This window comes from Podarcis muralis, chromosome 6, assembly GCF_964188315.1.
Source record: "Podarcis muralis chromosome 6, rPodMur119.hap1.1, whole genome shotgun sequence".
Taxonomy (NCBI): domain Eukaryota; kingdom Metazoa; phylum Chordata; class Lepidosauria; order Squamata; family Lacertidae; genus Podarcis; species Podarcis muralis.
In genome coordinates, this window is record NC_135660.1 from 70,328,345 (window position 1) to 70,354,580 (window position 26,236).

Genomic DNA, 26,236 nt, shown 5'->3' on the forward strand with positions numbered 1-26,236 from the left:
CCTGCATTAAAATCTGACAACCTCCAAGGAAGAAAGGTCATTACTAAGAGGCAGCAAATATTCACCCTATATCAGTGCATGAGATCATTAAGCAAATGCCAGCATCAACATCTGCAGTAAGATTAAAACAAAACACAACAGCTGTTTTGAATTGTATATTCATTTTCAAGTAGCAAGAACTTGGAGCCAAAGAGCAGACATAAACATCTGTTGGATAAAAATCAAGACAATGCCCTCAATACATCTAGGATGTATAAAATAAAGCTGCATGAAAACAATCAACAGCTTACTTTGAACAATTAGTTTGCTGCCATTAAAATTAGTTTGCTCTCCATTCCAAACCAATTGTTTTACTAAACAGTTTCAAAGATCTTGTGTGCCTAAATTTAACATGCTAAAACTAAAAAACCCTGAAGAGATTTGACTTTTAAAATTTCCATTTACCATCCTCTACCTTGAATAAATTGTTTAGAAAACTATGCATTCAAGAGTTATGGGGCACTATGTGTAATGGATAGTTCTCACCCCTCCACAAAGTACTGTTCTTCAGCTTTCAAGCTGACCAGCTTGGATGAAACTTGGAAAAATATATTGAAGCTACAAACAAACTAGAAAATGGCACCATCCACAATCTAGGCCTTGGATTACCATCACTGGCTTCATGAGCCATCTCTGTCCACACATACTAGGTGTCCTCAACCAAATGTCATTATGCATACTATTATCACATGACATTTTGTGGCTAAATATTCTGAACTTAGCGCTATCACTATCTAGGAGAATGTCTAGTAATGCAAATAGCGGCAGTGTGCAAGATAGCAGCAGCACTGCAGAATGATAGATGGAAACACTAAAAAAATGATCTGCTTTTCCAAAACCCAAATGAAAAAATACGACTTTTTCCAAACCACACTATCAATACCACTTTGCCAAGGTTCCTCTGAATTTTACATTCAGACACTCTTCCTACAAAAAACAGAGTGGCAAGTCTGTCCTCATCTAGGGAGCTAATTTCATGCATTGCAATTGTTAGTCAAAGCACAGTAGGTACACAGCTTGATTTTCCAGTCTTGTGGCAACTTTTTAGTTTTATATTCCCCTCCACCCCAAAGCAGCCAAAGTAATTTTATTTATTTTAAAAATGTGTTGCACCTATCCTGAACACCTGGTGAGTAAAGCTGGGATACACATAGTAGCAACTGGTACTGCCTGCTCCATAGGCTCTGAATTCAACACTCCGGATTAACTACATGGGCTATCAGCCATCTACTTAATGAGAACACAACTCTGGCAACACACTAATGAATTCCATGATGGTCTCAAGACTTAAGAGCCATAGCTGCACAAAAGCCATGGGCATATTCACATTCCATCTTTGGACTATTTCTGTGGAAGGAAATGTATTCCTGTGTGGGTTATGCAGCTGTGCCCCAGCCCAAAGAATTTAAGGAATTCCTCAACCAATCAACTGTAAAGCAAGTGGATATAGTTTCAACAGGTGTTTTAATGAACAGCATCAAAGACACATATTCTAGCAAGCCAGTCACCAAAAAGAGCGCCTTTAAAAATTAGTCGCTATGTTTAATATCCAGATATAGCAGTGGTGTCCTTCGTTTACTTACATACTGTAAGCACTCCTTCTCAAAGGCACTCAGGCCAATTGATCAACATTGATGATTTACTGTTTATTCTTACAGATCATAAACAACTAAAACTCCAATTAAGTCAACGTTGTGGATCCTTCCAGGGTAGTAGCACGGCTACCAGAAAATTCATAAAAAGGAACTTCAATGGAGGTGGGGGTCAAGTGGAGAGGAGGAGAGATCAGGATACCAAGGTTTCATTCTTGCCAGCCTAATGCTCGCCTCATTTTCTTCAAGAACGAAAGTTTTGGCCAAAGCCAGTGCGCCTCTTCTAGTTCCACACGTGACGTTTGCAGTGTTCAACAGCCTAGGAGAGAAAGAAAGAGAGGTTCAAGGCAAGGTCAGAGTGAACTCAATTCCCAACAATATTAACAACATGGCTAAAAAATTTCATTAGGTCATTATTCTAGCATAGCTGATTGCCAGAAATATTGGGAAACCCACAGGAATATAAAAGTATGCCAAAATCTCATTTACTCACATTGCACTGGGCTGCAGTTTCCATGTTCTTACACCAATAACCAGGTCCCCGGACACATACGTCTGATCCCAAAATGGAATGTGATGATGTCACACAAACTCCAAGTTTCTGCAAGATGGACAATTAATTGCAGCTCCAATTTCCATTTTGATAAAAACATAGATTAGTCCTTCCCAGTAGTTCTTACAAGCCACATATAACTTCCCAAGATAAAAGTGTCAAGTTTCACTATGACCGAGCAGACCCATTAAAATCAAAGGACTTTCAAAGATTGTTCTCAGACAATGTCCTAGCTGGGTATCATCCCATGGATTAATGTATCAATCAGCTTTACATATGAACAGCCATACTAGCTGTGGTACTTACACTACACACAAAAGTGGGATCCATCATTTCTGCCAATAGCTGCACAACCATTGGCTCATACTGCTCCACAAACTGAACACACTGTTGATAAACAAAGGAAAAGAAAAGATTACATGACCCGAGCCCCTGCTAATTAATCAAGGATATGATTTTAAAAAACAGTAAGGAACTAAAGCCACTTCTTTGCACTGAATGCAACTCAATTGAAGTTAATATATGCAAAACTCAGTAGTTTCAGTGGAAGATTTTAGTATGCACTAGATCAGGGGTCGTTTAACCGGCCCACGAGCCACCCCCAAATCGAGCCGCCAACTTGGCGACTCCCTGCGCCGCACTGTGCCAGTTTAGCACAGCGCGCGGGGACTCGCTTCTGCGGCAACGGTAATTGCATCTGCGCAGGCGCTGGAAAGTACATGACCCGGCCCATGGAGGGATCTCTGCTGGAGTGAACTGGCCCAGGCGAGGTAAACCTTGCAGACCCCTGCACTAGATTCTCCTGAAATGATCTGAATGTAAATTATTAACTTGGCTGAATACTACCTATTGGGAGGTATCCAGTTTACTCTTTCACTTAATGCAATGACTTCTGTTTGTGCAGTGAACTCTCCCCCTCCCCAAATCTACACAAGAGGTCTGGGATAAGCCACAGAACAGCTATACGGGGCATGCAGAGACACACAGGGAGAGGAAATCCCAGTGCAGTGTCAAAAGTCCTTGTGCAAATAGAACAAAGGCTTTGAATACTACCTACTGTGTTTTTTACTATTGTACACACATTATACATTTATTTGTCCATGCTGCTTTTGGCCACAGGCTCCCAAAGCAGGGCATACACAACACACATAGCTTGTAAATTCAGATGGACTTGCAATATACAATTCAAGTCATTTGGTGACTGGGACTTACACTGTTAGCATTACCAAAGAATGAGACATTAGAGGTGATTTACACAACGCTGGTAGCACCAGTATATCAACTATTGTGGACACCTCTTTTTCCATTCTAGATCTACTATTCCCATAGAAAAGTGCACTGAAGCATGTCCCTCCACCGCATCCCATGGTTTGTATGCACTATCTGAATGCTAACTATGAATGCGTTACTGACAGGTTTTTAGTACAAACATTAAATCAATTTGCCAGGTGGTAATTTAATTGCCAAAATATGCACCTTCACTGTGAATTTATTAACAATATTAACCCAGGCTGCTATGAACAGAATAATCTGGGGAATAATGGATCATTCTACTCATGCCCACTATAAAGTTGTCCACGGATTCTGTCCCTGATAAAGTCAATGCTGAATGGGAGCCAACACATCACCTCTGGGAAGGGACAAGTGTCCTACTCATTTCAACAGCTCAAGGGGTTAACCGATACAAGTAAGAGCATGCATCCCTGTGTTTCACATGTGCCCCTTTACATTTAAATGCAGATAAGCATGTTTGTTGCTGGCATGAAAAGCAAATGTGGCAAATGACTTTTAATGTAATACATCATGGGGTAAATGATTTTACCCATGGTCCACATCCGGTTTTGTTTTGGATCTCAGAGTCCTCACATGACTGCTCTCGCCAAGAAAAACTCAATGGATAGGACAGCTACACTTACGCAATGCTACACTTACGCAATGCAAGCAACTACAGCTTCCTAGTCAGTTGCAATAAACTGTGGGTACAGCAACCTGTCTTGTTTTACAAGGGATTTGCAGAAATGTTTGCTCTTCTTTTCTTTGACTGCAGGTCTACAATGTGCTAAGTTCAATGTACCAGCAACTTACTGTGAAACACTGAAGTGATTGTATTCTTTGTGGCTGTTTGAGATGCACTCCTCTGTGCATCCTTCAGCATTCCTGTTGCTTATGTGTTTTGATCCTCCACCCCGCACAGCTGACAATATGCTGTGCTCTTAATGCTCAAACAGTTGCATATGCTAGCTAAGCAGACAGTAAGTTATTTCTGTGGTTTAGGCTAGTGAAACTCCACGTAAACATCTCATAGGGGATGGGGAAGGAGAGAGAAATAAGACCACTAGCCACTCAAATCAGCATCCCACCCCAGTTAAGGACTAGTTAATAAGGCACTGGAGGAGAAAGATTAATTCTGCTAGGTCACCAGGAGGCTAGTGCTCTGCTCCTTCTCACAGAGGAAAGAAATAATGCAACAGGCAAGGGAAACACAATAGATCACAGTACCTAGTATGTCTTGTGCTCATGTGTCAAGCCTTGCATGGTTACAACATACAAAAAGAAGATTAGAGCAGAAGGCAATGTTGCTCACTAGTCACACATAATGTTTTAAGCTTTAAATACAGGTGTGTCTAATACTAATTATCTATTTTACCTGGTCACTGACAGACGCCGGCAAGTAGTGGCAGACTCTTTCCAGAAAAGCTTCAATTTCAGCAGTGGTAGCATTTTTTGCCAATTCCTTGTCAGCATATGCAACAATCATCTTGCAGACATCACAGATGTCCCCAGCCTGCGGCTGCACTGGAACAATTTTTTCTGAAAATACAAGAAGAGTCCAGTGTTCAAAGTTTTTTCCTATAGCCACTTAACTAAAATATGCAATACTGAAAAGAAAAAAAACCCCGTGTGGCGCCAACTAAAAACATGTAGGAGTGCTTAGTGTAGAGTACTTGTTTCCTGAAGTTCTTACCAGCAGGCAAAGTATTGTCTGAGCAGCACCTCAACATCACACACACCATTTTAGGATCAGTTGCTTCCAAAAGCATGTCAATTATAGACTTCCCATAGACATCCACAAAGTCCTTGCACTCTTGTCGGTATTTTTCAGGTAGCACAGAACAGACTTTCTCCATTCCATAAACCATCTCCTCCTAGTACATACAAAATGAAAATGTTAAGTAAAGTAACTTTCGTGATAATAGTTACAGAGATTGTAAAGGGACATCATCTACTTACCAAGTTAGAATCTGAAGCTATTTGTGTTGAGCAAGTTAATACATTATTTTAGCAAAGAGATATCAATACCTCTCCTATTTATTATTCCACTCTCTTAATTCCTTTCAGTGTGGCACACAGCTATTTAATGTGGATTACACAAAACCGTAACAAAGGAAAATGTGGACTCTGATTCATCAAATACTATCTATAAGAAGTTGGAAAAACTCAGACATCATGTAAGCATAATATGAAGTTATGCTATAAAAACCTAGGCATACTATTGCTATGATACTAACACTTCTTTAACAATCAAAGCAAACAGCACCTAGATAGCAAGATGTATTTAGGGGGAAAGGTATTTAGTGTCCCTATCCTAAGAGATACGTAGGTAAAAGATACACACCTCTGTCTTATTGCTTTCCAGAAGGCTGGCCACCTCTTCTACCATTATCGTACATGCATCACACAGAGAGAAAGATTCTGTTTGACTCAAGCTATTCTGTATATTGGAATAAATAACATATACAGCAGTTCAGAAAACATTCAAACATCTAACACATCTAGAAGACCACCAGCTACAAAAAACATGAAATGTGGTATGATTTTTGGTTCTAAGTCCGCTTGAGTTTACAGAATACATGAATCTTTAAAATTACATTTGCATAAATCCTTTGTATTTGTCCCACTGCTTATCTCTGAAAAAAATAACCTAAATTGTATTATTTTCAGGTTTTACTATCGACTGAAGTCTGTGCAATCCCGTAAATGAAATTCGTAACTTTTAAATGCTATGGACAGCATCCAATATTTGAGGCTAACATTTAAGGCGGCATGCTTAGCTGTGGCAAATTGTGAATGCTTTTCAGTACTAGACAATCTAGACTTTTACTTTTCTTCCCATACAACAAAAAAACATTTTGCTTAGTGAGTACCAATTGTTACTTGTGGAAAGGCAGAAGACTAACACAATTTTTTATTTTCTCCCTCCACTACAGAATTATATGTGCAAAGACAAGGGGCTTAGGGTGATGGTCCCAAGCTATTCAACTATAGCATGTGGATGGAATCCAAAAAAGCCCAGGTATATATGGCAGGGAGGGAGAAGACAGAGCACAATTTTGCCATCCAGCAGGAACTGCTTGTGCCGAGAGGGGAAGAACAAACAAATTCCAGGCAATTTAAATAACACTCAGTTATCAAAATCACTAATCCATTTCCCAGTAAGCCGCCTCATACCTGGTCAGATTATAATGCCATTGAGCTTAGATTTACTCAGCCAGGCAAGAGTCCTCCAAGGTCTCAGGCTGAGGTGTTTGCCATCACCTCTACCTGACCCCTTCTAAAGATCTATGCAGGGCTTGAAAATGGAACATTCTTCCATACAAAATATGTGCTCTTTCACCACTGAACTATGGTTCCTCCCCAACTATGGTTTTCTTTGTCAAGTAGTTGTATAAACAAAGCAATTGTATCTGCCTACATGTTTTATTTATAAAATTATGTATGCACCACTATTCATAAGTTATGTATTAAAACAGTCATATAGAAAGCCATACCATAAAAAACCATATAAATATTTAAAATCAGAAATCAGCATATGTATTCATGCTTTGGTTAAGGAGTGCATAGACAAAATAATTAAGTTTGGTGGCTGGAGCTATACAGCATGGTTCTGGTGCCTAGAAACCAGAACTTTTCTTCCAATTGAACTGTGGGTTTGACAGGCTGAGAAGTGCATGGAGAGCTGGATTCATCTAGGTATGCATTAGCCACATGCTTCTTTGAATATTGTAGTAAGCGTTATGATCCCAAGTGGCCCAGAGGGGTCGTTTAACCGGCCCATGAGCCGCCCCCGAACTGAGCCGCCTGCTTGGCAAATCCCTGTGCGTTGCACTAAACCAGTGTGGCGTGGGGACTCACTTCCGCAGTGCCGGAAATTGTGTCTGCGCAGACGCAGACAATCATGGGCGGGTGCACTCATATACACATGCAATCCGGCCCACAGAGGGATCTCCGCTGGAGTGAACCGGCCCAGGCAAGGTAAACCTTGCCGACCACTGGTTATGATGGCAAGAATCTACTGGATGACATTAGTGGCATCAAGGCTGAACCAGATAATGTCATCCCACACCAAGAGTACTACATAGACTGCTTAACACCAAATCTTACCTCAACTGGTTCTACCTTTTCTTGAGAGATAACTTTTGCAGGTACCAGAGTCTGGAGAGGCACAGATTTCAGAGAAGAACACAATCCAACCATGCCACAAAGAACCTGGGGTTGCTGGAGACATAAAGAACAGTTCCAATTATTTCCTGATAGTCTGCAGGAAGGAGAACTAGTCAAGTCTTAGCACACCACACACTAAAGCTGTGAAAGGAGTTTCAAATGCCTTTCCGATGATACTACAGTGATACCTCAAGTTACGGACTCGATCCATTCCGGGGTGCCGTTTGCACCCCAAAAAGTCTGCAACTAGAGTGCCACTTCTGCGCACACACGTGGCGCGTTAAGAGTGCTTCTGCACATGAACGGAAGTATACACTTCCGGGTTTGCCGCGTTCGTATCCTGAAAAAATGCAACCGGAGACTGATGCAACAAGAGGTACGACTGTACTTGAGCTTTCAGTTTGAATTTCTCCAATAATTGAACTGCCTTTAGTAATTCAACTGTAAAGGTAAAGGTAAATGGACCCCTGACTGTTAGGTCCAGTCGAGGACAACTCTGGGGTTGCGGCGCTCATCTCGCTTTATTGGCCAAGGGAGCCAGAGTACAGCTTCCGGGTCATGTGGCCAGCATGACTAAGCCGCTTCTGGCGAACCAGAGCAGCGCATGGAAACACCGTTTACCTTCCCACCGGAGCGGTACCTATTTATCTGCTTGCAGTTTGACGTGCTTTCAAACTGCTAGGTTGGCAGGAGCTGGGACCGAGCAACAGGAGCTCACCCTGTTGCGGGGATTCAAACCGCCGACCTTCTGATTGGCAAGGTTTAGACCACAGCGCAAAATGCTTAAAAGTTGACTAGAGACAAGATTTTCTTCCTCAAAGCTGGATGCTTTAGAATGGCAATCCAAAGGAGAGCAGATACACAGTCAATGCAATGCTTTCTTTGCTCAACATACCTCATGATGCTACATTTAAGCAGTACTCAAGAAAAACTTGGGTGTGCCAGTGAATTACTGATTCTCTAAAAGGCACTTTGCTGGATACCATATTTATGCCCAGTTTCAGGAGGCATAAATATGTGTTTCTAGGATGACACTAATTAGCAGTTCGCATTAAACTGTTTTGAAGTAGCCAATTCACATTTCCACACAAAAGAACAAGATCCAGCCATTGATAAAACCAAAATTGCATTTGGACAATTTGAATTCTTTTTCTGAACTCAAATAAGATATTATCTGTATCTGAAAGACACAAGCTTTCCTACCTGCAATTTACTTTTCAGTGCATCTGCATGCAGACTGTTACAGATATTGCAAAATTTATACCATGCTCAACTACCATAACCACTGCAAGTTTTATACCTTATAGAAAATACTTGTTCCATTGGTTTACTTGTTTAATTATATAAATCTTTCGTAAGGTACTTTATTTGCCCCAGGAACACCCTCCTCCTTTGCATTCCATTCCTTCTCCGCTGCAGTACGCTACTGAGCATATTCAAATGGAATATGCTATTTAATTAGTGGCAGTTACTTTTAGTTCACTTTGACCACTGGTCTTTTAAATATGAGGAAAACAGTGCAAGTTGCTTGCCATTTGAAAAAGAATGTGTACCAAGATATTGGAATATACATCATATATAGCTGAATTAACAGAAATTGAGAACATTTCTACACATTTTCCAAGAGTTATGCCAGCATCCTGCTTCTCTCAGGACAAACTGAATATTGTTTAAGAGAGGGTGAGCTTGTTTGGACTTCACAATAAACCACAGCTTAGTATGATAGAAACAAACCGCAGTTAACCTTGGGCTAACATACTCCTTCTAGCACAGCCAAGAAAAGGAGATGGAAACTGTGGTTATGCATTATGTCCAAAATCAGGTTAATCTCAGTTACAGTAATGTTGAAACAAACCAGCTTAACACAAGCTTGGTTTGGACAAACAAACAAACAACAAAAAATCAGAACCAGAAGCAAGTGTTTCCTATCTCTTCCTCACAGCCATGTCACAGGAGGGTGGGATATAATATTCAGAAGCCCAAGGCTTGCTGCAGCTTGTTTCTGTCGCAGCAGCCATGGTTTAGTATAACATATGGACTGGTCCATTAAGTTGCAAATACTATACAGCTACAGCACCTGGTGATTCTAAAATCATGCTTTTATAAACAGAAAGTACTGCAGAAGCTTTCCCTACTACAGATTAAGCTTTGTTACATAGTATGGGTGTTTCCACCCAGACAGCCTTTGATGGAGAAAGTCCTCCCTATTTCTAAACACAGGCAAAACCAGGTATTTTCTCTTTCCTTTTGTAAACTGGACATCAAGTAGTAGCATGCACTTTTCCTTCAGAACTAAGCTACCATAAAGCAAGGCATATAAGCTTCAGCATTTTAAAGTCTGTTGCCCAAAGAATTCTCATGCAAGAGCAGATATGCCAGGGGAGAAAAAATTCAGCACGATTGTTAGATATGGAAGAACCTTTCCTCTCCCCATTCCGCCCTCACCTCGTGTTTCCCTCGTTCATGCACTCAAATACAATACTAGAACCAGCACTACACATGCAACACATATTGCCACTAAACTATGACAGGCGCAAGGTCTTCCTAGAAATGTTACTTTAACAGCTATGCCCAAAGAACATTATGGAGTTCCAAAAGCCCCATTCGCTGTAGTACCCTATTGAAGCAGAGTATATGAGCTTCATGGGGCCCTCTGAAGCTCCATTACTAAAATACACATCAGAAGATAATAAAAATTGGGGCTCCCTTTTGGTTCAGAATAGTCAAGATGAAATTTCATTCGGCACTTGGAATTACTATTTTTCCAAAGCCACTGTCTGGTCCTTGAATCTGTCAAAGCTGAATTTTTCACACCACATCTACCTCTAAGCAAGAGTTTAAACTACAGCTGCGGGGGTGGGGCGGAGGGGGGGGGAGAAGCAAGGCACCACCACAAGCAAGTTTCTCACATACCTGTTCCTGCTGTTGACAAAATGGAGAGAAAGGAAGACATGGTAAGTTAACAGGAAAATAACCAAGCAGTTGAATGGTGCACAGATTTTCAGAGGCAGGAAATCTTGCCAGGGACCAAATCGTGGGTGAGATTTGTTTTGCTATGCTTAAAAGCCAACATTTATTCATTTTTTGATACTTGGGTCATTGAAAGTAGTATGGAAAATGCCCAAGTGCAGATAAAATATATAGTAATGAATCTAAGTGCTATTTATCTTTGCTGCCATAAACCGAGGTGGAGCTTCAGTATCTTTCACTTAACTTTTGTTAATACAAAAATGATTGCACATGGTTGGGTAACACACTTTAAAGAAAATGGTCATTTAACAAGCAAGTATTCTGCTGTAAGCAGCAGCTTAGATTCAGCCTCTAAAGCAGCCTTTCTCAACCTTTGGTCCCCAAATGTTGAACTACAACTCCCATCATCCTTAGCTAGCAAGGTCATAGTTCAGGGATATTGGGAATTGTAGTCCAACAACATCTGGGGACCCAAGGTTGAGAACCACTGCAAGCGAGACACTTCAATTATGACACTGTCAAACTATCATGGTTATCCTATACATATTAGTTACTGTATTAATCCTCACATCACACCTATTAGAATGACCCCTTCAGAACTAGAAGTGCAATTATTAACAAATAATATTCCTCTTACCATATGCATCAACATCTGGATGGCTAAGTCTGAATACTGGGAGATGTAGGACTTGCACTATTAGAAAGAGAAGATGATTTGAGATGGAATGTAAATTGTATCATATATACAATATCATTTAAGCCACCATAGTGTTCCTAAAATAAGTCATTTGCCTTATGTTACAACAAATTGCCTTCTGATCCAATCCTTTATCAGAGGAACTCATGGATGCAAACATCCATTCCTTTTATCTCTCAAGTTTGTTGCAAGAATGAGTAAACAGAGATGGTGATCTTGGCAATGTCACCAAGGGAGCACCATAACCAAGTTGGGATTTGAACTTGGTCTCCCTGTTTCTACTCTTCCACAGGCTTGCCAAATAGGGCAAAATTAGAGCTTAAATAGTGTGAGTTTAGAGTCACTGTGGAAGAAGACTTTTAAGCTTTACTATTACCTCAGAAAAGTGACTCTTAGTCTTTAAAAATGGCATTAAAAATCGAATCGTTACTTTACTGTAGCACTTATCCCACTGACACAAGATAAACATAACAATATCTATTCAATTACCAGATCAGCAAACGCAGGTTCAATTTGTTCACACTCTTCTTTGGCATGCTCAATGAGAGAAGTCACAAAGGTTGAGTTGGTCCTCACGGCTTCCTGAAGGTCAGTTATCAGCTTAACACAATCTTGACACACATTGTCATTTCCCTGCAATGACAAGCATTTAGCACACCTTAGTAAGATTACATCTTTGAAAGAAGAACCGAACAAAGCTTTATATAGTATTCTAAAAGGCCTCCAATAAACCAGCTCTAATACAAGAGGCCCTGAAAAGCAGTGATGTTTGCTCCCCAGAATAGGATGGGTCACTTTTTTGGGCCAAAGACTCTTGATTAAAATCCATTCATAGCATATACCTCTATAGACTCATTCATTCAACTTGTTTAAACCAACAAAGGATTAGTGAAACGCTGACCAATAAATATTTTACCCTGTTATGTTAATGCCCTCTCCGATTGCCCTCTCCACGGATCTGAGGGCAATGAAACAATTGTTGAGACGGCTAGAGCACCGGTGGCGGATAACTCATTCTGAAGCTGACCGGACACGGGTTAGAGCTCAATGTCGAGCCTACCAAGTGGCGATAGCGACGGCGAAGAAGACTTTCTTCACCGCATCTACTGCATCTGCAGAAAACAGCAGCAGGAGACTTTTTCAGGTGGTTCGCAATTTAGCGGAACCACCTGTTACATCGGGGCCCAGTACGGGCCACATGATCTCCTGCAATGATTTTGCAAAGCTTTTTGCAGATAAAGTCACTCAGATTCGGGAAGAGGTAGACTCCACCGTGGGAGCAGGGCCGGGGCGGGAGAGTGCTAGAGTCTAGTCAAATTGCGTGGGATCAATTCCAATCTGTTACTTCCGAGGGTGTGGACAGGGTGCTTGGACAAGTGAAACCAACCACCTGTCTCCTTGATGCTTGCCCATCCTGGCTTATAAAAGCTAGCCGGGAAGGGCTGGGCGATGGGCTTCGTGGGGTGGTGAATGCTTCCCTCCGTGAGGGAGTCTTTCCAGACCTGCTGAAAGAGGCGGTTATTAAACCGCTTCTTAAAAAACCATCTTTAGATGCGGCCACGATGGCCAACTATCGCCCAGTCTCAAATCTTCCATTCTTGGGCAAGGTGACTGAGCGAGTGGTTGCTGAACAACTCCAGGCACGCCTGGAAGAAGCGGACCATTTGGATCCCTTCCAGTCAGGATTCAGGCCTCATCATGGGACTGAAATTGCCTTGGTCACACAGGTTGATGATCTCCGGCGGGCTAGAGACAAAGGTGAGAGCTGTTTCCTAGTTCTGCTGGATCTCTCAGTGGCGTTTGATACCATTGACCATAACATCCTTCTGGACTGTCTTGAGGGGCTGAGAGCTGGCGGCACTGTCATACAGTGGTTCCGCTCCTTCCTCCTGGGCCGTGTTCAGAAAGTGGTGGTGGGGGATGAGTGTTCAGACCCCAGGGCTCTCACTTGTGGGGTGCCTCAGGGTTCTGTCCTCTCCCCCATGCTTTTCAACATCTACATGCAGCTGCTGGGAGAGATCATCAGGTGATTGGGGCTGGGTGTTCATCAGTATGCGGATGATACCCAGCTCTACTTCTCTTTTAAATCAGAACCAGTGAAGGCGGTGAAGGTCCTGTGTGAGTGTCTGGAGGCGGTTGGAGGATGGATGGCGGCTAACAGATTGAGGTTGAATCCTGACAAGACAGAAGTACTGTTTTTGGGGGACAGGAGGCGGGTAGGTGTGGAGGATTCCCTGGTCCTGAATGGGGTAACTGTGCCCCTGAAGGATCAGGTGCGCAGCCTGGGAGTCATTTTGGACTCACAGCTGTCCATGGAGGCACAGGTCAAATCTGTGTCCAGGGCAGCTGTTTACCAGCTCCATCTGGTACGCAGGCTGAGACCCTACCTGCCCGCGGACTGCCTCGCCAGAGTGGTGCATGCTCTGGTTATCTCCTGCTTGGACTACTGCAATGCGCTCTACGTGGGGCTACCTTTGAAGGTGACCCGGAAACTACAACTAATCCAGAATGCGGCAGCTAGACTGGTGACTGGGAGCGGCCTCCGAGACCATATAACACCGGTCTTGAAAGACCTACATTGGCTTCCAATACGTTTCTGAGCACAATTCAAAGTGTTGGTGCTGACCTTTAAAGCCCTAAACGGCCTCGGTCCAGTATATCTGAAGGAGCGTCTCCACCCCCATCGTTCTACCCGGACACTGAGGTCCAGCACCGAAGGCCTTCTGGCGGTTCCCTCACTGCGAAAAGCCAAGTTACAGGGAACCAGGCAGAGGGCCCTCCCACCAGATGTCAAAGAGAACAACAACTACCAGACTTTTAAAAGACATCTGAAGGCGGTCCTGTTTAGGGAGGCTTTTAATGTTTGATGTAGTACAGTATTTTAATATATATATTTTGGAAGCTGCCCAGAGTGGCTGGGGAAGCCCAGCCAGATGGGCGGGGTATAAATAATATATTATTAATATTATTACTATTATTATTACTATTATTATTACTATTATTATTACTACTATTATTATTATTATTATTATTATCTTTGTCCTGGAGAGGTTGTATCATTATTATTCCAGAGTACAGCAAGATAAAAACTCTGCATGAGCAGAACTGACCTCTCAGTTACGTGTCTTGATACAACGTCTATTTTGTTACTTCTGATTTAGTAAAGAAACAGGCTGATAAACCGATTAAGGTTTGGATAATTTAATTTGCAGATGCAGTAGAACACTTTGCCAAAAGCATCAGCTACATAGACTGCTATTGCTGAAACCAAAGAAGTTTATTTTGTACAGGCTTGTATTCCAGAGTTTTGAGTACAGTCAAGCTATATTTGTTAAGAATTATCCATGGGAATAACCCATTTGTTGCACAGTCCCATTGCAGTTAAGATCTGACATGCTACATTCTCACCTGAGATTCTTGCTTGGGTTTGTCCTGGGGGTAAAGTAGTAATGGCACATTAGCCATGAAGGGAGATGCCAGTTCAGAGAAATCTAGTTCAGGAATCTTGTTGGACTGAAGCTGTTTCTGCAATTTCAATGTTGCCAGATGCTTCTGAAGAGACTGGCACAACGTGAGTGCACTGCATACAACTTCAGGATTATCCTATAGATCAACAAACAATACTTCATGTTTATTTGCTTCTATCTACTTTAAATTCCAAAGAAGAACTGCCAGACAAGTACCTGACCCCCAAAAATCAAGGAGAAATGACAACAGGAACTAAGCAGCCAGAACTTGCTTAAGCTCCACTCCACAATTATTATTACCAGATCTAACCCTTCTTCCAGCCCTAGCCATCAAGGTTTATCACCCACCACACAACATCTAAATGCTTGAAAAAGAGAAGTATTAGGTTCACCCACTTAGCTTGTCCAATTAATTTGGAATAAAATAAAATTGCTTCAATTTCAGTAGACTACTCACAAGCTCCTCTTTGATCATATCCAGAATATTTGGCAAGTAAGCATCCACCATTTCCTTGCACTGAGATACCAGCTCTTGGTCAGGAAGAAACTCACATGCTTTAGTCATGTAGGCATTTATTTCCTCCTGTAACAGAAAATAGGTATTTATAGCCTCAAGGACTGAACAGATTTGCCTACCTTTCATTTTCAGAAAGAAACCCTTAATGATTCCCAAACCATGAAAGAGGGTCATTAAAATTAGTGTACCTGTAGCTAATTTTTAAAATTAGCACTAAAAACCTGAATAGAAGGCACAACTCTTGCAGTCTGTAGCTCCTTATGTAGTGGAATCCAAATAAAAGTAGTAACTCCCCTGCTAACAAGGAAGGTCAGGTAGCCTTTGTCTACCAGTAGAGTTATAAGGTGGTTGTTTTTTACATTGATTTCAACAATCTGATAATGCAATTGGAATTTAAGTAAAGAAGCTATTTGGGGGATGAACTTTGTATTTGACTTTGATCCCTGCACCTTTGCAAGGCCTCAGAGCAGCTCACTTCAAAGTTTTATACACTGCAATAATTCTGTCCCTAAAGGGCTCATAATCTGTGAATATGTTATCCAATATCCCGACCACTCAATTTCAACAGAGTAATTTTCAATTTAGAAAGTGTAATGCTTTGTACATTTTTATGCAAGGGGCATTATCAACTGAACTAGCATCCTGCAAATTATTTATCAGATTAGACCACACCGAAGCTCCACTCTTACCTCCGTGGCATTGTCCTTCAAGACCTTGCCAGCCACAGCTACAACTTCTTTGCATAAGTCACAAGGGATGCTTTTCTGAGGAGAACATACAGCTTTGATCAATAAGGACACGTGCATACTATTGCCCAGTACTACACTAGTATTGCCTCTTACCCTTAAGAGAAATTACAATTCATCATTCACATGGACCATGACACCACCCACTGATAACTGTTCCAGTAGCAGGATCTAGAATACCATCTAGTCAGGTTGCGTGGGAGAAAATTCAGCTGCTGCAACCCAAGGATGTGGTTCAATCACACATAGCCTCAACTCTTATCCATCATGGCTTTCAAGAGGAAGCTGAAGGGGATTGACTGGGTGGATCCAAATGGCAGTGAAACACTTCTTTGTTCAAGAACCTCAGAAGCTTTCCCTGGAACCCAAAGTTTATATTAATATCCCCCTTTTTAAACAAGGTGCTAAAGAGGGTGGTGGACATCTTCAGATACTTTTGGAAGAAACTGATTCTTTTGAGCAATTATAACCAGGGTTCTGGCTGAAACACCCTTGGTCACCGTGATGCACGATCTCTGTCAGAGAAGGATAGGGGAGTGAAACAGATTCTCCCTGATCTCTTGGCAGTATTGGTAATGATATGGCAGCACTGCTACATTCAGTTGAACTCACTATGCAGCACTGTGACAATGTTGGAGACATTGTTCTTTTAATTGTGTTATTTTAGCTATCCCTGCCTGTTGTAAACAAAATACTGGAATATTATTGTTTTATTTTGTGATTTTATGTTATTGTGACCTGTCCTGGGATTGGCAAGAAATGTGAGATATAAATAAATATCTGCAATAAATTTCATGTAGGCTACATCAGGCGGCAAAAGCACTACTCTCCAAGTCAGCTTCCTAGTTTGGATAAAATAGGGAACCGTTTTAATAAACTCTTAAAGTGTACATGGGCACATTTGTTCTTAGTTAAATATAAACTGTAGCTGATGAGAGAGAAATTGGGTCACATTTAATAACATGGAGCATAACACCAAAAACCTGCCAGATTGTGTGTTCCTTCACATAAAGGGACAGTTATGCTCAGTGATGACCTGTCCTTGGTCTTTGAAAGTTCTAAGAACTTAGTTTTCTTTCAACTCAGGTTATCATGTTCAGTGTATATGCATGTATATTGCGAGTCATCACTCCCCTTTCCTTCTAAGCAAAAGATATGCAAGTGCATAGCCAAAGGCTTTGGGTTCTGATCCTAAGTATTACAAAAGCTCTATTTAGTTGTAAACCAATATAATCAGTCAGTTGGTATGTTTGCTTTGTTCAGAAAGCATGGATTATAGAACATTTAAATTTACCAGGGAAACAAAAATTAGTTCGAGTTTACTGTCACATCAAAAAGTTGGACTTACCACTGTAGGCTTGTTCCAAACAGTCTGCCGACAATGCTTAACTGCGTTGCAATGAGATGCAGTCTGCAGGTTCTGACACCATACCTCAGGACCTTTTGCGCACTCTCTGTGCAGTAGGAGGGGGCTTGCCAAAGCTGTTGGGGGAAATTAGTTTTCAGGTTATTTGTTCAAAAACAGGTAAGTCCACTTAAGTAGTTTCATTCTGCTGAGGATCTTTAAAGAACCTTAGAAATAAAAATGATAAATTCATACAACAGAAATGAATATACAACTGAACAGACCTAGGTTAGCATTAAGTGCCAGAACACTCTTCACATCATACATTTGAAGCTATTTTTGTGTATTCACCATTTACTAAATACAGATGCATTAGAGTAAGAGAAACTGACAACTGATGAGCTAACATGTTGTGAGGCACCCGTCATCCACCAATTAGGAATTGCTAGATAATTTTGTTTCCTATAGAACAGTGGTTCCCAAACTCCCCCCCATCCCGATCACTTGGAAATTGCTGAGGGTCTTGGGAGACTGCTTAGTAAATTTTCTGCCTGTTGTAGCAACTAATGCACTGTGCCAGATGCTGTATAATTTTCAATTGTATTACTATTGCTTTTTTATTTATTTATTGTATGTATTTTAACCTACCTAGGGGGTCCATGGCACCATTCACATAACAAAAACTACTATTGAGGTATCAAAATTTTCAAATAGCTTGGGGCGTCTGAAAAATCGGGGGTCTGCAGTACTTAGCTAATTGGGAACCACTGCTCTAGAACTTTCCTCCAGTACTGCCCCCTGCAAGAAACTATCTTAAATTCACAATGGAACAAAGCTGAGTAAGGTGGTTATGGACATTTGCTTTAATTTAAGAATGAAAGCAAGAGCTGTACTGCATGCATCTGTGAAGGTCAGGAGGTGGGGGATAGTTGCTGCTGCTGCTGCTCCCTCTCCCAGCTTTGAGGCTCAGAAATAAAACTTGGGAGTATTTTATTTTCTTCCCGTGTTTTAAAATTAATATTGTTATAGCAAATTCACAATGCTTTAAATGGATTACAATTCAGAAGATAGCAAGGTCAATCTAGCATCAATACTTCACTCACTGGATTACTCAATTATCAACATTTCAGGCTTGATGATAAAGAGAGATAAAGAGAGCACTTCAATTACTGCAAAAGAGAACATCAAGCATTTAGTCTAATTTAAATATTATTGCCAAATTTATTGTTTCTATAATGTACAATGGCTTTGCCACTAAATCCTCTAATTCTTCCATCTTCAACAGTAAGGGGAGAACTGGAGTTTGAGCATGTGCAAACAGGCACATGAGGTCTTTATCACAATAAATTTTCCAGTCATACAATCTTCCACTTCCTATAGCAGGCTTCCTCAAACTCAGCCCTCCAGATGTTTTTGGCCTACAGCTCCCATGATCCCTAGCTAGCAGGACCAGTGGTCAGGGATGATGGGAATTGTAGTCTCAAAACATCTGGAGGGCAGAGTTTAAGGAAGCCTTAAACTATAGAACATGGAAATTGGAAACTACCTGTATGTAACTACAGAAATTCTGATGAGACTTTTAGTTATCTAGCTTCTAGGGGAATTTTACTGGGATGGACAAGGATATAAAGCAGCCTGTGAATAGCTGGTTTTGTCTATTACTAGACACAGCCTGATCCTACCATTACATGCAGGACCTGCTTTCCTAACACAATGCCTTCTCAGGAAATCATTCATTAAGACAGTGTTTGCATAATGAACTGATGATTTCCCATTACTTCATACGGGAACATTTCTAATCCATGCTTTTGCCCTCCATGCTTTCTGCCTGAAACTGCTGCAGCTAATCAGCAAAAGCCAAAGAGAGAAAACACGAATTTGTCTGATCTCTTTCCCAACCTCCATGGTTTCTGCCAAAAATGTCTGCCACAAAACACAATCTAGTAAGGAAGCAGGCAAAGTGTATCTGTTCAGATATATTTGTGTAACAAGGTTTGAGTATAATTATTTGTGTTCGGATAACTTAAGATTTCAGAAAACAAGCATTCCGATAGTGGGACCAGTGGTGTACTCTGCAGTGAAATGATTTCAGGGTGATCTTGGGACCAATAAGTACTGATGTCCATGATAGACATTTCTTAAGTGGTACCAGAATCCACATGATAGCTCAGTTAGTAGAGCATGAGTTTTAATCTCAAGGTTCTGGGCCCATGTTGGGCAAAAGGTCTCTGCATTGCAGAGGGTTAGACTAGATGAACCTAATGGTCCCTTCCGCCCCTAGAATTCTATAGTTCTATGCAGATGTAGCTGCTTTCTTTTTCAATTTACATTACTGATTATGGTAAGTAACACTGCAAATCTTATGCGAACAGAGAACTATGTTGCATACGAAACTGAATCAACTTCTAGATAAATCTTTCCTTTGGAACATGCAGTACTTTGCAATCTAAAGCACGTATTCCAAGTACCACTGAAATTAATACACACAAACTCACAATTTTTTTCTTATTACAAACCCAGTATCTTAATCATGGTTAGAGCAGCAAGTCTCAAGCTCACATGTGCTCCTCTCACGTGCAAAATCTTCCTTCCCTTCCCATCATTCATCACAATGTAGCATTATACCAGCACTGGCACCAAGTATAGCTGGCTGAAGCTCGGGATTTGCAAACCAGCAGAGATGCTGCATTAGTGTTGCACACGTAAAACATCTTGGCAACGGGTGGGAGAATGCTCAAACAGAGCAGAAGATTGGCAGGGCAGGGGGAGTATGGATTATTTACAAGGACAGGCTAAGATACTTAACGTTTGCAAGGACACAAGCTACTGATAAAGTGCTCCCTTCCCACAGGCTTCAATGTCAGATGCTCAGTCATTTTGCGCAACTTAGAGCTTTCTGTATTGGCCAAAGGTCACTCCTATTTTGTGCAAGACTTTACAAAAGAAATGACAGCTAAGTGACATTCTTCTTGTTCTTTAGGGCTATAATCCTAAATCAGATGTAGAAAACTCACTGGAACTTGCTTCCATAAAATTTATGAAAATGTGCATGCCTTTCTTGTTAAAAGGGATCAAAAGATAGAGTAAATTTACAGCTATGTCCCATACTGAAACATCTGAGAATAATGGATTTAGAAGGTGCTTTTAACCAAGGCAAGAAGCACCCTCTAGAGGTAAAAGTTGAGAAGTTTTGACCTATTTGCAGTCAAGTTCTCCAGCTCTTAAATTGTAGACGAAAAAAGTTTCAATACAAAGTTGTCAGAGGTTTTTCAAACTTAAATTAAATGGTCACAGGTAAGCTAGTCCCTTTTTCTCAATTTCAACATGTTTTTGGCTCAATAGTTTCTGCAACCCAATATGGACCGAGGAGAGTGGAAGAGGCGGAAGTTTGCTTGTGAGCTCATGAAATGGTGCACTTGTGGACCTCAAATTCTGCAGAGCCAAGAGACTTCACTATATCAGAATCACAGTGCAGATGACAGTTCACTGCCTACTTGGCAGCATTTTTGCCATGTATTTGAAATTAGCAGGTCAAATGCTTAGTCAGTTTAATACTAAATACTTATTACAGCAGACCTTTTAAGTGAATTCAGACTTCATAGTTTAAACTGATTTTACCTTTACTCCATTGAGTTGTTCATCAATTACAATTATAATTGTGTATTTATTATTATGTCAATTTATATACCAAGTTTTGTTTCACATGCATGTTGTGGAATGCATTCATACCTTAAACCAATACAATGCATTTTCTCTTTTCTTTCCTTAAAGCAAGAAGGAAAGAAAAACTAAAGTGATCCAATTTACTTGATACTTTGCCCAAGATGCAGCTGCGAGGTGTCACCAGATTTATCAAAACTATCATTCACAAATGATAGTTATCTCCAAAGGCAAGGCTTGAGGCACCAAGCTTTGGAAAAGCAAAAATGTTTATTTAAAATTATGCAATACTATACACATAAATCCAACCAAAGCTAGGTGCGCATCATCCAACAGGGAACTTTAATAAAAGGAGGATGACTAAAAATCAATGCCTTTAATTTAAAATAGAATAAGAGACCTGCCCAGATTTGATTTAAATTGGACTTTTTAAAAATATCCAATTTCTCAAATAGTTAATTAATGATAAACCTCAATAAAAGCATGAAAGTTCTTTAACTTAATCAAGGAATGTATCAAATAGGTTGAAAAATGTCCTTTAACTGAACCTGGTCAACAGAAGCCCTGGACAATGACTTCCACTTGCACAATGGGGCTTGCCCCCCCAAAAAAAAATAGTTGGGGGATGGGAGAACCTCCAGAACAGTGCACAGGGGAGGTGGGGGGCATTCTCTCTATGCTTGCACAGATGGAACATTTATAATAGTGCAATATTGAATTCCACCCAATGAGACCACTTTTCAGGCTTTACCTATGAAGTACATACATTTCATTTTCACCCCATGAAACAGTTTGTTATTGAACTAAATAGAGCAGGGTTTTTTTTATCAGACCTTCTAAGCCCTATAAGTCCTGGGCATTTTGTTTGTGAGGGTGGAGATGAAACATAGCAATGAAGTTATCCAAGGATTTATGTTCATGTATTTCCTATACTTAAAACACAGTCATAACTATTATTGATTAAAAAAAAGACCTTACAGTATTAGCAAATATTTTAAAGGGAAGTTTTTAATGTTTGATGCTTTACTTTGTTTTTAAGTTGTGGGAAGCTGCCCGGAGTGGCTTGGGCAACTCAGTCAGATGGGAAGCATATAAATAAATTATTATTATTAGAAAAAAATAAGGAAAAAACGATATATGCAGAGTGACAAAGTTGTAATGCCTCCTATAAACAGTAGTGCAAACAGTGCAAACTTAGTACTGTTTAGTGGCTAAATTTGCAGTATTGTTTAGGAAAGATGAACCAATAGGAAACTTGATTTAACAGTGCAATCTTAAGCAACACATCTGCTTTCTGGTGTATTTCCTGTACAAATTAAACTGCATCCCAACTGTTCTTAGTTGGGCAGGGGCAGGCAGCAAGTGAGCTTAAATCTTTGTTTTCTGCCCTTCCCTAAATTTCTATGGAATGAATTTTAGTCACACCTGCATTTTGGATGGAGCTAACTTACACGAAGCTTGGATTATATCATACATCATTAGCTTAAGATCTGTCTTTCCTCTTGCAATTCTAAATCATGATCTAAATGGTTTTTAAATTGCTGTGACATAATCCACCCTAGATGAAAGCACCACTTCCACTAGTTCTCTCTAAGTGCTGGGCTCACTTCCATTTTGAAAGGTGGGGGTTGTGTTTTTTTTGTTGTTGTTGTTTTTTAGCTAAGTAGGCTAGCTTTATATTTATCACAAAATATCAGATGCCTTTGCCTGGGCTACTCACCTCCCTTTCCATTTGCTGCATTCTACAAGCACCCAAATAGTAATTCAAGAATGAGCATAATTATTTAGTAATAATTCTGTAAAAGCAGTGTCACATAATTTTTTTACAGTATTAAGCAGGATATAAATGTTCTTAAATAAACAAGCTAGATGGCTCTTAAGTCATTCATTGCAGAGTTCAGAGAAAGTGACAGTATAGCAAGAACACCCTCTTAAGCAGCAGACAGGAGCTTTAATTGCTACTGTTTAGGCATGATAGCTGTGGAAGCTCAGTGTGCAAGGGGAGTATACCACTAAACCAACTGCTGGGGTCAGACATTGGACAGCTCGTGCCTTAGGAACATCCTAGGGGCACCTGGCCTTCCTGGAAAGAGGATGTTGGGACTAATTCCTATACTGCAGGGAGTTGAACTAGATGACCCTTGGGGTCCCTTCAAATTCAGAAAGTCTATGAATCTATGAAGCCTATCACAGGGAGAGTCAGCAGACTCCTCACCCTCCAACTTCACTTGACTGCAGTGCCTGGGTGTTCTAGATAGCAGTAACTGGCTTATAGTCATTAAATATGTTTTTCCACCTCAGGTAACTTTGAAAGTATTTCCTTTGCATGATGCACTTGATTATTTACATTCCTTTTAAAATTACTGCTGTCTGTCTAGAGAACCAGTATACAAACCTTCAGGGTTCAATTCAACTCGTGTTTCGTCATACTTGGTGCTGCAACATTAATTGTTGCAAAATTTAACCCCTAAAGATAAAGCTTTCTTTGGATTATCCACCCATAAGTTTATGTGATGCTTTGAGAAAGATATGTATCATTTGCGGTGAGAAACCTTGTTCAAAGTATGCCTCTTAGATACAATCCTCAAGATCCAAAGCAAATTCCAGAAATACTTGATGGTAGCAATTTTACTTTTCTAGAATTTACACTTGTCTTGTTGAAAAGACAAGTGTAGCTAGCTAAATCCTGGCATGATCGTTTTCTACAACTAAGAATTGGGTTATTTCTTGCCCCCTTTTCTTCAGGTTCTCAATATATCATGACTGGCTAAACCTTTTTGTGGCCTGAAAGCTCGTGGGCTCATTTACAATGCTGTTCCAGCTGCTGCTCTTATGCATATATTTTGGTTCAATGGCTTTATTCTCTGCTTTCCACATCATATACTGCAGCTGCCATCAACCGCAATTCTTCAAAAGAAACCTTTCTGCAGGTATTTCAATGCAGTGCTTTTTGCATCCAGCTTATACTATAGAACAGCTTCCAACACACCAAAGCAAGTATTTGGTTCCTGTGGGGGGTATGCTGCAAAGCTGAAACGTAAAGGAATTGATGGAATGACAACACCATAAGTGGAGTTAAGAATTTACAACTAGGAATAAGAGCCAGACACCTGAAGAATCACAGCTTATTTATCTATTGGGAGCAAGCTTGATTCAGTGGCACATGATGACATTTTCATGCCCAGGGAATGCATATATGTAATAAAAACAGGGCTAAAATGCCAGAAACATAAGGATGCTTGAAGCATTTGAGGAAGCCACAAGACAACTTTATGGAAGGGCCAGGTGCTGTTAACAGATGCGCCAATCATGAAATACCACGTCTAGAAGCATTGTGCCCTTCCATGCCAGCTGTTGTGAACAGGTAGGAGAGGACAACCTGTCAACTTCACACCTTCGCCTTCCAGGGATATTTGAACAGCAGCTGCTGGGAAACTGTTGGATTAGTATGGATCCTTTTTTTTTGGGGGGGGGAGTCATCTGAGGTCCGAAGGGACCTTGGGGTGGCATGGGGTCACCTACTCCAGCCTCCTGATCAGAGCAGCCTCAGCTATGCAGAAATACAACTGCAAAACCATTGACCAGCTGTTTGGCCAGAAAAAAGGGGGGGTAACGAGTGTGTTAAAAAACCGTGAATTCAGTTGGGGGCGATGACGGGCAGTTCCCATTTAAGGTGCGGGGGGGGGGGGAGAGAGGGCGGAAGCTCGGCTACGCCCCAAGCCTGGCAATAAACAAACAACAGGTCCCCGAGGCCGCCCTCAAAACACACCCGACGGCGACTTGCGCTTTTCTCCTGCACAGCGTGTTTCACTGTAAGGGCGTCTTACTAAGCCTTGCAGAAACATTAATAACAGTATCTGGGCGGCCTCCAAAATATAAAAAACGTAGGTCTTCTAAAGGAAGTCTTCTCAAGATCCGCCCCAAAACGGACGTGTAGGGGCACGTCTAATAGTAAATCCTTTGCCCGCCGTGGCGGAAAGAAACCCAGGGTGAGGTGGGGGGGGAGGTCGCCTTGCAGAGAGAAGAGACAGGGCAGGGCAAAGAGGGGCGCTTTCTAATGGCGGCCAAGAAAGAAGGCGGAGCCCCCCCTTTAAAAAAGAAATGAAAAAAGAAGCCACCCTCCCCTCCCAGGCACCTCGCCGCTTTCGTTTTCTGAGGTAAAGCGAAGATTCTGTGCTGTTCTCCCCCCTCGTCGCCCTCCTTCCTCCTCCTCCTGAGGGAAGCCAAGAGCCCACCATTTTTTATTTTTAAATGGAAGCCCAACCAAAGCAAAGCAACGAAAACCCCAGGGCGGCTCTTCCTGCTTTTCCACTCCCTGAATAATAACAATAACAGCTGCAGCTGCTAACGGGACCGAGGGCGCGGCCTCGCTTTCTTACCCGCCGCCAGCGAGCAAAGGAGGACGAGGAGAGCGGAGCGCTGCATGTCGGCTTTTCTCTCGGGCTGCGCAGTCTGCAATGCGGGAGGGTCAGCTGACAGGCAGCCTATATAACAAGCCGCGCCGCCGGCTGGGAGGGAGGGGGTGAAAGCCAGCTACTGCGCGTGCGCGCCGGTGGGTCGGCTGAAGCTCGGGAGCCCCGCTCCCGAATTGCTGCTGTTGCGCAAGCGCAGTGGTAGACGGAGAGGAAACAGATTCTTCCTCGTCGGCCTGGTCTCGTAGTGCGCATGCGTTCCTCGGCTCCCTAGCTCCCCGCAATCCTCTCCGGGTCTGGTGACACTGATTCATCTTAGACATGAGGGGAGGGGGGTTGTGTCATAGACGGGAAAAGGCCGGGATGGTTGATTAGAAGGCTATGAAAGCAAAGTCATGTGAGAGGGGCGGCTGAAGCTCGACCCCCTCCTCTTTGTGTTTGCTCAGCGTTTGCTGAGCACAAAAAGCCTGCGTAGGAGGCAATCAATGAAATAAATGTATTCGTCGGGATTGCGTGCAGCCCGATCCTGTGTATGCAGCTGTGTAGTGCGATTTTACACCCAGAGGTTACTGTTTTGCAACTTCCCTAGTGCAAAAATAATGGCATATATAACAGATCTTAAATCTTCTAATGAGTAACAAGTCACTCCTGGTGGGATATACTCTCAGATAAGTCCCATATTCACGTACATACAGTACTCACAAATAATGTGTCCCTAAGTGTGTATAGGGCTGTGGCCTAAGGCAATTAGGTAATCGTAACAGAGAAACTGCAAAAAGCAAAGGGGTTTGCTCCT

At 41.5% G+C, this 26,236-nt stretch overlaps 1 protein-coding gene across 1 annotated transcript; it reads right to left on the reverse strand.

Annotated features, from left to right (window-relative positions):
* Positions 1–1,484: 1,484 nt before the first annotated feature.
* LOC114597220 (prosaposin) lies at positions 1,485–25,566 on the reverse strand. The gene is made up of 14 exons (XM_028729529.2): positions 25,408–25,566; positions 17,372–17,505; positions 15,967–16,041; positions 15,218–15,343; positions 14,702–14,896; positions 11,783–11,926; positions 11,234–11,290; positions 7,567–7,680; positions 5,801–5,896; positions 5,150–5,330; positions 4,832–4,995; positions 2,491–2,571; positions 2,125–2,232; positions 1,485–1,950 (listed from the first exon to the last, which is right to left on the reverse strand). Exons 1-14 carry the CDS (start codon positions 25,451–25,453, stop codon positions 1,915–1,917), a joined length of 1,557 nt encoding a protein of 518 aa, XP_028585362.2. The 5' UTR covers positions 25,454–25,566; the 3' UTR covers positions 1,485–1,914.
* Between the last annotated feature and the right edge of the window lie 670 nt (positions 25,567–26,236).

Coding starts and splice junctions, on each gene's coding strand:
- LOC114597220 (XM_028729529.2), bottom strand. CDS start 25,453: ATGCAGCGCTCCGCTCTCCTCGTCCTCCTTTGCTCGCTGGCGGCGG. Junction 7,681..11,233: donor TCCAGATGTTGATGCATATG/GTAAGAGGAATA, acceptor TTATGTCTCCAG/CAACCCCAGGTTCTTTGTGG. Junction 1,951..2,124: donor AAACTGCAGCCCAGTGCAAT/GTGAGTAAATGA, acceptor TTTCTCTCCTAG/GCTGTTGAACACTGCAAACG.